This window comes from Rhodnius prolixus, unplaced genomic scaffold (assembly GCF_049639745.1).
Source record: "Rhodnius prolixus isolate KJV_2025 unplaced genomic scaffold, Rpr scaffold_14, whole genome shotgun sequence".
In the NCBI taxonomy this organism is placed as follows: domain Eukaryota; kingdom Metazoa; phylum Arthropoda; class Insecta; order Hemiptera; family Reduviidae; genus Rhodnius; species Rhodnius prolixus.
In genome coordinates, this window is record NW_027411594.1 from 7570835 (window position 1) to 7584436 (window position 13602).

Here is a 13602-nt window from a genome sequence, read left to right on the forward strand (position 1 = left end):
TTTTTTAAAAAAGTTTTTGAATTTTTTAGCCTCATAATTATAGATAAATAGATATTAAAGTCAATCTACAGTGCTACTTGAACAAATATTTTATAGATGAAAATGGGTCTGTGACATCTAATAAATTCTAAAAAATGTGAAGGAAAAGTTAATGCAGCAAAATTACTTAAATTATATGAACTAAGCATGAATGAAATGTGGGTACTAGCTGATTTGTGTACCTTTTGGCGTTTAATCAACCCTTATACTTAACATTTTAAACTGTAAGTTTTTGTTAAGGAGTCTTTTATAGAAAAAGAGAAAAAAATTGTCAAAGTTGGGTGTTTTTTAACGTTACGCTTTTACGTGCAGTTTTTGACGATCAACCCTTATATAACTGTCCTACCAGAAACAGTATTAATTACTGCCCACTAAAGCTAAATTTTCAACAGCTTAAATATAGCTTAAGTTTGCCCAAATTTCATGGAGAAAGTTCCAATTAAAATGGTGGAAGAGGCCAAAGGTCAAATCAAATATGGACGAATTAAGTTTATCGATCAAATGGACGAATAGCCCACCTAGGAAATTGCCAACTAAGGAGGATTTTGGAAAGTCCCAAGAAACAAGATGTCCGGCCATTTATTGTACCGGAAGAGGTTAGATGGAAAATTAACTAAAACTCGAACACCTGATTAGCTCGGCGAGTTAACTGTTAATTAACCCCCTCCTCCCTAAAAAGGGCAAACTGTATTTCATGGATATACAAAAAAATAAACTTGGTATTACACCTGATCTAAATCGTAGTAGCTCTCCGGTTTGTTGTGGCACACATATCCAGGGTGTCCCATTTAAACGGGGCCACTCTTGAAATAACCCTTAAACGACGGGAGATAGCAAAAACAAAAAGGGACATAAAGTTAGTTGAAGTATTTTCTCTCTAGTTTGTGATGGTGTTAGAATAGAATAGATTAAATTAGGGCGGCCTCAAGGCCTACGCCACTGCGACCTCCTTGGATCTATTGTGGCTCCCCGAATTTAGAGCTCGTCCTCCAGACCCGTCCGTTTAATCAGACTCTTAATTCTGTGGAGAGTGGCTCCTGTGTAAAGCTCTCGGACCTTGGTTTTTCCTCCCCAAGAAGTAACATCCTTAGCCCCTCACACTGACACAACACAGAACAGAGTGCTGTTTCCTCCTCCTCCTCCTGACAAAACCTACAAAGGCTATGTCATCTGCCAGGTGCCCATGCGATGCATGTGTTTTCTGAGCCTGCAGTGGCCCAGTTAATAGGCCTACAATTATCCTTATAGCCCCACTGCCTTGACGGATTAATTTCGCAGTCAGCCTCGGCGAATAGCCTCTAATGAACTCCTTCGCCTGTCTCTGCCCAGTGTGGGCCACCACTCCTGAGTCCTACTCAGCACCCACAAGTTAATGGCCGCAGACTTGACACATTTCGAAACCCCAAAACAGGGCTCCAGGCCAACCAAGTGTCCCGCAGAGCCTTACCGGGCCAATAAATCTGCCGCTTCGTTTCCCTTATATCCTGAATGACCAGGCACCCACACCAGAAAGACCTTATTCTGGTCACTAATTTCCTTCAGGGCACCCAGCCAGTCCCAAACCAGCCTTGAGTTGACCTGGTAGGAAAATCCGAGAAAATTACGACCTTAGAATGAATAATTCCTCGCCCTTTAATTTCGGTAGCGCAGAACCTAATTGCAGCTGGCTCAGTCTGAAAACAGTTTTCCTAGGCTAACCGCAAACCCACATTTCGGTTTCGCCCCGTACACTCCCGCTCCCACACCCTCCTCCGCCTTGGTGTTAGTGTTTTTTGATTTTATTGCTGTATTACCCCCTGAATCGGGGGCTAGAAAGTGGCGATTTCCTTTTTACCCCCACTTTTTACTTCTGTATTTAAAATTATTTTAAAAAATGAAGAAAAATGCTGTTAATTTCCCTTCAGTTTTTCAAACCACAAGAAATGGTGAACACAAGAAACAGTGTTTCGGAACTACAGGAGAAGGAGTCTTTAATGGGCAGTTACATTTTTTTTTTTAGAGAAAGGCATTGGAGTAGAATTGAAAATGTGGATTGGTCCAGAATGCTGGGCAATATCCTGTGATTGTATCCGCTGTAACACCCATGTTCGTTGTATTGAGGATTTTTTTTCAGGTTGCGAGGTTCACCATTATTGATTTGGGAAACATCTAACTTTAGAAAGATGCTGAACTGATATACCATCTTCTGACCAACGTCGGCCCCTTATACGACGCAAATACCCCAAAGATTCTTCCACAGAACAAAAGATAACCATTAAACAATAGATTTCCGTCTTACTATGAAATCCACAGATTATCTTCTATTGTGGCCACAAATGAGTAGAACAATCACATCAATGAACTTACAAATAGTTTGTGCGTCAGTGTTTAGCTTGCCAGTAACTCACAATTAAAGTGTAGCCCTGCTTCAACTCACAGCCAAAGGGGGCGGGACTCCCTAACTGTCACAGGAAGTGGGTGATGGCTCCCCCTCCCGCCATCCCAAACTATTACAATTGGTAACGCTACTGAGAACCGCCATTCTAGCCGCAACCACTTCCTCTTCTTACTACGCAACAACTTACGTCAGTTCCTGGAAAACAGATTGCCATTACAAATCCTTTCACAATTTGAGGGCGACAGAAATTGTAGCCGTGTCAGGTTTACCAACATGTAAAACCAACATTGTAGGGAATCACTTTTACAAGCTATTAAGGAAAGGTTATTTACTGCTGCAAGTTAAGATTACATAACCTTGAAATCATTTTCTTTGTTTTCTCTAACGTAGAGTTGCTTTCAATTTTTTTTTGTATTAAGTTCTAAACAGGAAATGCTAAGTGTTTGAAGTGTGAGTAAGAAAGAAGTGTTCTTTAATTGTGTGTGGGTGTGACAGGAGGAGAGGGAGTGAGGGAGAATTCTTGGTCAAAACATCAGGAAGTCCAACTATTCCGTTAGAAGACTCCTGCGGGTTCAGACAGAATTCCTTCAAATTGGATTTTCAGCAACACCTTATCGGTATACAAGAAATACGACCGAACATTTTACTAAAATGGCACCTTTAGAAGGCACTAACGAACCTACGGACAGTACAGACATTTCAGTCGAAACTACTGCCGACAGATAGCTGACGCACCGTTTCAATGTGACTAACCTCTTCACAACGACCTCAACATCCCATACGTACAACCAACTCGCCAAGACTAAATATCACAAGTTCCATACTGTTCTCTCTCAAATTGCTCTAATCCTCTCGTATTGTCTCTCGCCTCCTCTGACATTCCTAATAAACCCCCTTGCCGAATTGAATCGCCAGTGGCCCCGCGACTTCCTTGCAGCCTGAAGACTTAAACATCATTATTCTACTATAGAGAGTGCTACCACTATTTTAATAGTTCCCGTCACCTTTTTCCAATTACCTGGCAACTCCTAGTTTCCTCTCTTATTTTTCCCACATCTCGATTATGGTTGTTTAGTGTATGGCCCGGTCTTTCTGGTGAAATTGAAGCTAAGCTCAAGCGCCTCCATGAACTGCTTCATAAGATTTATTTTCAGCATTCCACAGAGACTCCCGCATTTCGCACTGCTACGATGAGTTGAAATGGTTTTTTTCCTGTATATCGCCGCCAATATCTTTTGGCTTCATTCCTTTTTCAAATCATCCAGTCTCAAAGGCCTTCCTATATTTTTCAACTCCTTAAGTTTAAATCCTCCATCCATTCCCGTAATACTAGATCTCGCTCATCTGATCTCTGTATTCCCTCTCACCGTACCTCATCCTTTGACAAGTACTTCCTAATATGTGCTACCTCTCTCTGGAACTCCTTGCCATCATCTGTCCGCCATGAGCCTGCCCTATCTATCTTTAAATCCCGTCTATTCAGTTATCTCCTTTCTATTCAGCTTCCTCCGAAATTCTAATTGTTTTAATTTATTTCCTTAATTTCTGCTGTTATTTTTATTTTCACTTTTTGTAAATACTTATTTATTTATTTATTTTCTGTTTAATCACAGGCCAAACTGTTAAGGTTGTTCCCGGTATTTATTCTTAGGGGCCAATTGTCCCAGAATAATAAATTTCTTTTCTATTCTATTCTACCACTGGGTAGTTCTCTCCTCCTGCTCTTCCAGCATCAGTTCATCATATTTATCATATTTACTCATTTTATACACTTATACAGATTGTAAATTACTAAATAAATAAATTTAAAAAAAAAAAATAATATAAAGCAAACTTGATCGATTTTTTTGGATAAATTTAAAGCCAAATTTATATGTTTATACGTGTAGAGCGAGACCGACACATAATTTCCTACACCAAACTGATTAATCAACCTCTGATGATCGATGAAAGTCCGAAATCGATTAAAATCGATTAAGTCGAAATCGAGTGATTAAAAAAAACATCCAAGCTGTACCGGATAAAATCAGCGATTGTGTCTTATCATTTAATAATCGTTAAAAAAAAAAGAAAAGAAAAACCAAAAACTAGACCATTCGTTAAGCCCAATTACTAATCTGCTAAGTAATTTTATAAGTTATCACACCGTCAAGGCTTTCGATATCTCGATTAAAAAAATAAGTGGCTCTCATAGAATGTTACTCTCCCCGTCAGTATATGTTTACAAATCTATTTATAAATTCTGTAGAAATGTGTGCTAGGAAAAATATTTGGCAAGCACGACGAGCTTTCAAAAGTAAGGTTGGCGTGGTTGAGGAGACGAAGGGAAATGTAAGCAAAAGTTATTATCGAAAGTTTGAATCGATTAATCAGAAAAAATTAATTAAATTCTCTAGTCGTAAATTTAGAATATTGATATGGCACCAGCTGTTTAATTAAGTGAATACTATGAAACCACTAAATACTACGTAATTTCAAATATGCTAAACAAATAGCAGCTTTTTTGTATTGTACAGCCAGTTCAACTCTATACCGGAAAGACTAGGATGGACCAAATTTCAGCCTTAAAACAAATACTTCCGGTAAAAAGTACAAAATGGAAGCTTAGCGAGAATACAATGCCTCCGCTAGGGTTTTATTTTAGGTTTTTTATCGTCAATGGCCGGAGAGATTCTACTCAGGAGACCAATTTCTTGATTATACAATCAAGGGGTACATTTGAACAGGGGGGGCACCTTTGAACAGTTTTAATTTCCGCCCAAATATTTTTAAAACATTTATGATTGGTAATTGGTAATTACGGTTGGTAGACCTGTTGTGTATAATTGACACGAGTTTCCCTTCCGTTTTCATTGTTTGGTAAAGTCCAGAATTGAGAAATGCTATATTTTGTAAGGTGGAAGTAAAAATTTTTGTTGCAGCTTTGGGAAGTGTATTGTGAAGATTGTAGTGGACAAGGTGTGAAGTACGAGGGTCGTTTGAAAAGTCCGTGCAAAAATAAAAACTACTTAATTTTTTGGGGTAAACCTTTTTTATTTTTCAACATAGTCTCCTTTTAGGCTTATACACTTCGTCCAACGCTGCTCTAGTTTGTTGATCCCTTCCGAATAATAGGATTTGTCCCAGCTCTGAAAAATAGCCATTCGTTTCTGCAATCACCTCCTCGTTTGAATAAAATCTTTTTCCCGCCAGCCATTTCTTCATATTGGGGAACAAATAGTAGTCCGAGGGAGCCAAGTCTGGAGAATAGGGGGGGGGATGTGAAACGAGTTGGAACCCTATTTCCATTAATTTTGCGACCACAACTGCTGAGGTGTGAGCTGGTGCGTTGTCGTGATGGAAAAGGACTTTTTTGTGGGCCAATCGTGGGCGTTTTTCTTGCAGCTCGGTTTTCAAACGGTCCAATAACGATGAATAATATGTATCTGTAATAGTTTTACGTACCCTTTTCCAGATAGTCGATGAGGATTATTCCTTGCGAATCCTAAAAGACAGTCGCCATAATCTTTCCGGCCGAAGGAACGGTCTTCGCCTTTTTTGGCGCAGATTTCCCCTTGGTAACCTATTGTTTAGATTGTTCTTTGGTCTCAGGAGTGTAGTGATGTATCCATGTTTCATCCACAGTGACGAAACGACGCTTAAAGTCCTGCGGATTCTTCTGGAACAGCTGCAAACCGTCCTTGCAACACTTCACACGATTTCGTTTTTGGTCAAGCGTGAGCAATCGCGGCACCCATCTTGCGGATAGCTTTGTCATGTCCAAATGTTCATGCAAAATATTATGTACCCGTTCATTCGAGATGCCCACAGCACTAGCAATCTCACGCACCTTCACTCTTCTGTCATCCATCACCATATCATGGATTTTATCAATGATTTCTGGAGTAGTAACCTCGAACGGGGCGTCCAGAACGTTCAGCGTCACTTGTGCCCATATGGCCACTCTGAAAATTTTGAAACCACTTATAAACTGTTCTAATCGAAGGTGCAGAGTCACCATAATGTTTATCAAGCTTCTCTTTAGTCTCCTGAGGCGTTTTGCCTTTCATAAAGTAGTGTTTAATCAACATACGAAATTCTTTTTCGTCCATTTTTTGAAAAATCACTCGACTTCCTCGATTCAAACGAATGCCAAACACAAAGAAATAGACCGATCTGGCTGAAACTTGGTGTGTGTTCTTCCAAGAGATGCTACTAACTAAACATAACCTCGATACGCGCCAGTGGTGCTATCTCTCTGACTTTGCACGGACTTTTCAAACGACCCTCGTATTGTTAGTCCCCATATTAACATTTTGGAATTCGTATTTTTAAATCTAGTATTTACAAAAGTCTATTTGCTTGCACAAAAGTGTTGGATATTATATTTTCTTTTATGGAAGGAGAGGGGGCACACATTTCAATATCACCATTAAAATGTGCCGCCCCACCGACCTGCAAGTTTTGGGACTTTTTTTTTGTTTAATCGCAGAGAAGGGGAAAGTGGTCCGAACTTACTACATTAAGAAGCACAACAAACCCGAATATTTTGTTCAAACTTTCCAAACCCATCATCACTTCGGGTACAACATCCCCGAACTGAGTCATTCTTGTTTTTTGAACTAGATTTCAGTGGTTTAAAAGAGAAAGTAATTGTAGTAGTCGAGAGAAATAACTGATAGAAGATAGATTCAGAGTAAAGTAATATCATTTCTTTCTATTTTATATTGTGTTCAAATCTACCCCCACCAGTGGGGCAGATATTAACATTTGACACAATATTCTTAAAATGAAAAAATATAGATGTGTACGTAAAGTACCAACTGTTTTTTGATACAGATCTGTTAAGAAGACTTGAAAGTTGTAAGAAGACAGAATAAAAAGGTTCAATAATACAGATTCTGTGCACGCTCTGTAACAGAAAATGTAAATTCTGTTCAAAAGTGTCCCCGTTCTCCCCAATCTGATATGTGTCCGGGTTATCATTGGTATCCATCATCAAGAACTACTTTAAAAGTAGGGATATGTGTTTCTTGTACTCTAGGAACTGATTCTTGAACGGCTACTGCCCATAGAAACCTGCTCATTATCTTTGTTGTTTCAGGTCTGATGAGCCACTAATTTAAATACCACTGACTATAACCCGGGCTACAGCAGCTGCAGCAACAGTAATAAACAATCTGAAATGACAGGAATAAGTAGCAGAGAAGTAGGGAACAGTTTCCAATACTCCCAAGTATATAATGACGACTGGAAAAGCCAGTGGGGAGGAAAAACTTTACCAATTGAAAAAGAAAATATTACTAAAGGTAAGTTTTTCCACCATCTGACAGTTTATAGTTTGTGTGGTCTTGGAAAACTCCACCGGGGTATTTTCCAGCCGATCAATATTATACTCCAGATACAGACAAATATACTGGAATACATACACACACGCACGCATGCGCTCCAAGTAGCTTGGTGGAAATTTAAAATTTATTTCAGTTTTCATTGGCTTTTCTACTTTTAGTTTATTGGATACCACTTTTCTTTTGCTTTATTAGGCTCCTTATAGTGTTTTTTTAAAAAATAAAATGTCCTAGTTTTGTTATCCATGGAATAGTTTTTGTAGGAGATGGGGGTACAAGATATTATTTAGGAGGATGCCCAAGGGGTGGGGCGAGGAATGTTCAGGAAAGGGGCAGAACTATCGGCCCAGACATCATCACTATTATGGATAGTTTTACAGCGTTCAATAACTTTTGAGACACTTTTTACTACTTCCAGCAATAAACAAGGTCAATTTTTAGATAGTCTGAATTAAATTTGTGAGATCCATTTAGACCGGATACTAGCCATTTATTTATTATGAAAAAGGAAGATTGCTTTTCAAAATTACATTGAGCCCAAACGAGTTTACGAGACACATTTCCGGTGAGTGCATTATTTTTCAAAACAATGGCCATACGCAGTTTCTTAATCTCGTAAGAGAACGGAAACAAAATAATTGCTCTAAACTTTACATTGCGAAGTTTTGAGTCGGATTACGAAGAAAATTGGATTTCCTCAGCAAAAATAATGAATTGGAAAAATTAAAGTTGAGAAAATCACAGGAAACTTTTTAAAAAAATCGCAGCATCTAAGTCAAATTGCGATTTTTTTGGGGGGCGTCTACAGTATAATGTACAGATCATGCGCGAGGAACACCTGAAGTAATAAGCAATAAGACAAAATGAAAAAGATAGTTGCATTGTTTTGAGATGCGTTATTGAGTTGTTTTATGGACCAGGGATGCTGATCTCTACGAGTGTAATAAACTAAACCTAGCTCCACTATAACTCTCCTCTCTAAACATTGCCTGCTACCTAAATCTTTATTTCTATACAAACTCTTTATCTCTCTTAATATATATTTTTTTGTATCCTCCTCTCCATTATTTACAACCGGTCTCAAAACGGAAACTTGGGTCACCTCAATATTTTCCCCTTTAAAAAAAAAAATTGGGTGTGAATGGACGTTCACGACTTCCTTTTAATGTTGAACTTTATTGTATCCTTCCTTTTTAACAAAAAAAAATTTCTGATCTCAAAGTTGAAAGTTTCTTAGCTCAAATTTGATGTACTTATAAGCTCCATCATCGTTTCATGTACTCAAGAAAGAGCAACCTACATTTGAAAACTCCTATTATCGTTTCATGTACTCAAGACAGGGTAACTTAAATTTAAAAACTCCAATTATCGTTTCATGTACTCAAGACAAGGACAACTTAAATTTAAAAACTCCCACATGTACTCAAGACAAGGACAACTTAAATTAAAAAACTCCCATTATCGTTTCATGTACTCAAGACAAGGACAACTTAAATTTAAAAACTCCCATTATCGTTTCATGTACTCAAGACAAGGCAACTTAAATTTGAAATATTGTTTGTTAGATTTATGCCTATTTTCTAGAGCTCAATAAATAGCTTATTTATTTATTTATTGTTATAAATGTTAAATTGAAGACAAAGTGATAATATTATAACATACAACAAAAGCTGGCCAGATAAAAGCGCTGTTAGGATGCCAAACTAACAGACGTAATCGGCTAATCTGCCCTGATAAGATAGCCAATAAATTTTCACCTCTGACCTATACCGCTGGATATTATTGGATCTAATTTATACTCAGGTGTAAAACGGTTAATGCTAATCCGGTTAATGTGTTTAAGGTATTTACTTTTTGATTTTTCCTAAAATACACTTGCCCTGTAAAGTTCGATTATCGCCCGTACAAGATGTTCGATATGTTGTTGTGCCTTTATATTCTTTTCATCGTATGTGAATTTTTAAATTGGTTTAATCGATACATCAGGATAATTTTCTTAGTGAAAAACAAAAACAAATTAGCATCTTTAATTGATTAAATTATTATAAACAAGTTTCTCCTTTGATGTCGCCAGTTAACAAGGTTATGGCTCTAACTAAATTTTTAAGAATACAATAAATGAATTTGATAGACAGAAGAATGTAAAAAAAAACTTACCATCTTTCCTATAGTAAAGTATTTCGAAGTGCTTCTCAACACCGGCTGCTAACGCTTCCTTGACCACAGTGACGGCCTGCTGAGATGTTAGCGGGCCGTGCAGGAAATCACAGACGGCAGGCCTTTGCATAACTTCCGCCCGGCTGAATCCGGTCAACCGGCAGAACCCGTCAGAACAATAAATAATATGACAGGAATTCTGTTGGGCGTTCGCCACCACAAAGCTTCGATCTGGAATTCAAAAAGAAAAACAAAACAATAAATTAGTTTATTTATTTATTTTTTTAAATGTTATTTTTATTTAAGGATGATCAACAATTAAAGTCATTGGCAGGCGCCACGGTAGGCACCGAGCGGTTATAGGCTAGACCCGCAATGCTGAGGTGTATTGCTGGTTTAGTGGATTCGATTTCCTGGTCTAAACCTTTGGATTTTATTTAATGGTTTTAATCTTGTAAGGCGTCCCGTTAGCTGAGCGGTTATAGGCTAGACCCGCAATGCTAAGATGTATTGTTGGTTAGTGGATTCGATTTCTAGTCTAAGCCTTGGATTTTATTTAATGGTTAATAAAAGAACTTTACAGTAAAGTATGTTTGCTAGTCGCCACAGTCCACGTCATCTAATTGGTAGTTGGGCTTAAAGCCCGCCTGAAAAAATAGAAAATTTACTTTACTTTACTAAAGTCATTGGCACCCGAAGCATTTTTTTAATGTACTGCCGGACTCTCTAGCTGTAGACCATTACCGGACAATAAGAAGAACCAGGAAAATGCTAACTAAAAGCGTCCTTCAAACTTTTGTTTAAAGAACTATCGATTGCACACCACTATCGATTACCCACTTCTATCGAAACTAATCTTTCCAACTTGCCAGAGCTTAAAAGTTAAGAAAAGATATAAAAGTTGACGACAATCTTGTATGTGACTAGTGCAATGAAAAGGAAATGTGAGCGTGCACGGCCTGGAGAATCGAGCAGAGAAAGAGAGGGAGAGAGAGGGGGCTCTCTAAAATGGAGTGAACCAAAAGGAGAAAACTTGTTTCAAGTTGTTTTCCACAACTTTCTCGACTAGAGTATGTGACTTAGTTCAGAAAGAAAACTACTGCAACAGCGATGGAAATGTAACCGAACAAGGTATAGTTTTGTCTTTAGGAGGGCCTAAGAACAATAGCAACCTGTGGAGAACTGTTGGGCGCGGTTATGCAGCACGGATTTGTGGGTCCAGCCTCGGGGCATCTATCTCCTGTTTGATTGCGTAGAAATCGGAAAGGTTGCGTTATGATGGCTTTTTGGTACTTGCCGAACAGAGGAGATTCTACTTACTTTTTTTTCTTTTTAAAATTGGGTATCCTTCGACAATTTGCCTCTAGTCTCTCCATATCATCCTGCCAATCCCATCCCCACCTTTTAAACCTCTTTCGTCCTCCATCTCTTCCTCCTAACAACTTGCTGGCCATCCCCTCCTTCGTCTATCTACAGAGATCTACACTCTCTTAGGCCACTTCTCTCGTAGGACACTCTTTCAAGCCCTTCTTCCCACAAGCCGCTGCTACAGGTGAAAGTAAAGAAGGAAACTGGCCAAGTTCTACACCCGAATCATGCCCAAGTTATCTAAACTATTCCCACTTTCTGCCAACATCCTTTCTTACTTCTGTTTTCTCTCATAATTTCCTTTTTTTCCCCTAAATCCTCTCTTGTTCTCCTCCTCTCTCCTCTCTCCATTTTCATACGATTTTAACTTTCGACATTAATTATTTTTGGAGGTTGCCCAGTATTCCGAACCATCCTGTAGAATGTCTTCTGCTACTGAATGGAAAATCCTTCCGCTTCCCCATGGAGTTACTCTGGTATTCCGTAATAAGAGATGGAACATCCTGACTGCGTTCGTTCCATGTGCGCATCCTTCTTCGTCGTTTAAAAATCGAGATCAGGTAATAACAAGTTTTTTTTAGCTTCATTCTCATTAACTTCAAGGGCCTCTTACGCCGATTTTTAAGAAGTTGAAGTTGATTAGAGCAGATAATGCCCCCAAAAAAATCGTTGGACCCTGCAAAGAAAGAGAGGTTATCTCCAAGGGCTATAGGGCTGAATGCCATACCTGGCGGAAACTTGCTCTTTAGCGGAAAAGAGTGACCACTTCCTTCCTGCAGACGTGCAGTTAAAATGAAGTCTCCACCGGAAATGTTCGAAACAAAAGCAATAAATGACGATTTCCATGAATACTGTTCAGGAGTCCAGTTTGGGAAAACTACGTTATCTAAAGAGAAAATTGGTTCTATCAGAAAAAACTATTCGCCGTAATTCCATTGTGGAAAATTGTAATGGATTTTTCTTTTTAATTAATATTTTCCACGAACACACAATCCAAGCTCACAGGAAACTGGTGCTTTCCAATAAACGTTGACGTTAATTACCCAGATATTTATAGAGTGCGCCATAGTAGTTGATTCTAGAGATTCTTCCTCACCCCTCAAATATAGATACGCAATATAGTGCCGTGCCAACTAGCGAAATATTTATTAGATAGTTTGGCTATCATAAAAATAGGAAATCTTCCGAGATATTGTTTAGTTTTCATTTCAACCAATAGTAAACATTAAAAATAGCATGTAATTATCCAATAATCTGCCGTGAATTCACCACTCTACCCCTCCCCTTACTGTACAATTCTCAAGGAATATTTTAGAAGAAAATTTTGAGAGGCATTTCCCCCCCCCCCAAAAAAAAAAATCTTAAAAAATTGGAAAAACCATTTTCCAAAATGGTGCTCAAGATTAAGACATTTAACTGACCCCACCGTTTTATAATTTAAAATACACAGAACCGTACATGTTACTATAAAGGTAGGTTTGGAGGAAGAATACTTGTACCCTCATTCAAGAATTCCTTTAATCAAAATGGAATGGAAATCTCTGGGAGCCATGTTTTTGGGAAAAATCTCTGAGAAGAAGAGGGAATAATGCTTTCAGTTTCCCGGAAGAGAAACTTTCGGTTGTGGATTTTCCATTAATCCTGGGATTCAATCAACATGTTTAATCCTGCTTTATAATTTGGTGTATTGAGGGCGATCTAAGGACCAGAGTGTGCCAAGATGGAGTCTGGAGGTGCCGAAAAAAACGCGGAGTTAAGAGATTGGTACCGTGGAAGAGGATTTAGTATCCGTCGTCAAGCAGGGAAGGTTGCGTTAAGTGAGAGAGCACCACGAAAAGCGGTGGAGGGGTCACCCAGGAGGCAGTAGACTGAGGGGGAGACCTAGGCTGCGTTGGATGCGCGATGTGGAAGAGGATCTCCGGGAACTAAATCTAAGACAGTGGAGAAGAAAAGCTCTAGATAGAGATGCTTTGGGAATCAGGTACTGGCGGAGACCAAGGTCCTAAATGGGCCGTAGTGTATTTTAACAGTTGAGTTGAGTTCGAGTTATAATTTGCAGGACATTATACTATCAAATCCTACACTACACTCCAATCAGGGAAAAAGCCTTACAAACCATCCCCTCCCGCAGAAATACCCTGATATAGTTGTCCCGGAAAAATCTTTCAAAATTAAAGTTCTTGACCATCATGAGTACAATGCGTTAAGAAAAAAGAAAATCGAGGAGCCACTTCCGAGAAAATCTAAAAAACCGAAAATACGCGATACTTGTGATGGCTAACAGGACATTGCAGGAAGTAATCTAAATATAAAGTTTCAGGTTCCTGCAATTTT

General features: G+C 38.6%; 1 protein-coding gene across 6 annotated transcripts in view; it reads right to left on the minus strand.

The window, feature by feature from the left end:
• The window catches only part of LOC141451914 (voltage-gated inwardly rectifying potassium channel KCNH6-like), a 522696-nt gene that overhangs the window by 390945 nt on the left and 118149 nt on the right, over positions 1-13602 (minus strand). For all 6 annotated transcript variants that reach the window (XM_074123727.1, XM_074123721.1, XM_074123724.1 and 3 more), the window contains exon 2: positions 9901-10131. In XM_074123727.1, coding sequence (XP_073979828.1) covers positions 9901-10030 — 130 coding nt within the window. In that variant the 5' untranslated portion in view covers positions 10031-10131. The remainder of the gene's footprint in view (positions 1-9900; positions 10132-13602) is intronic.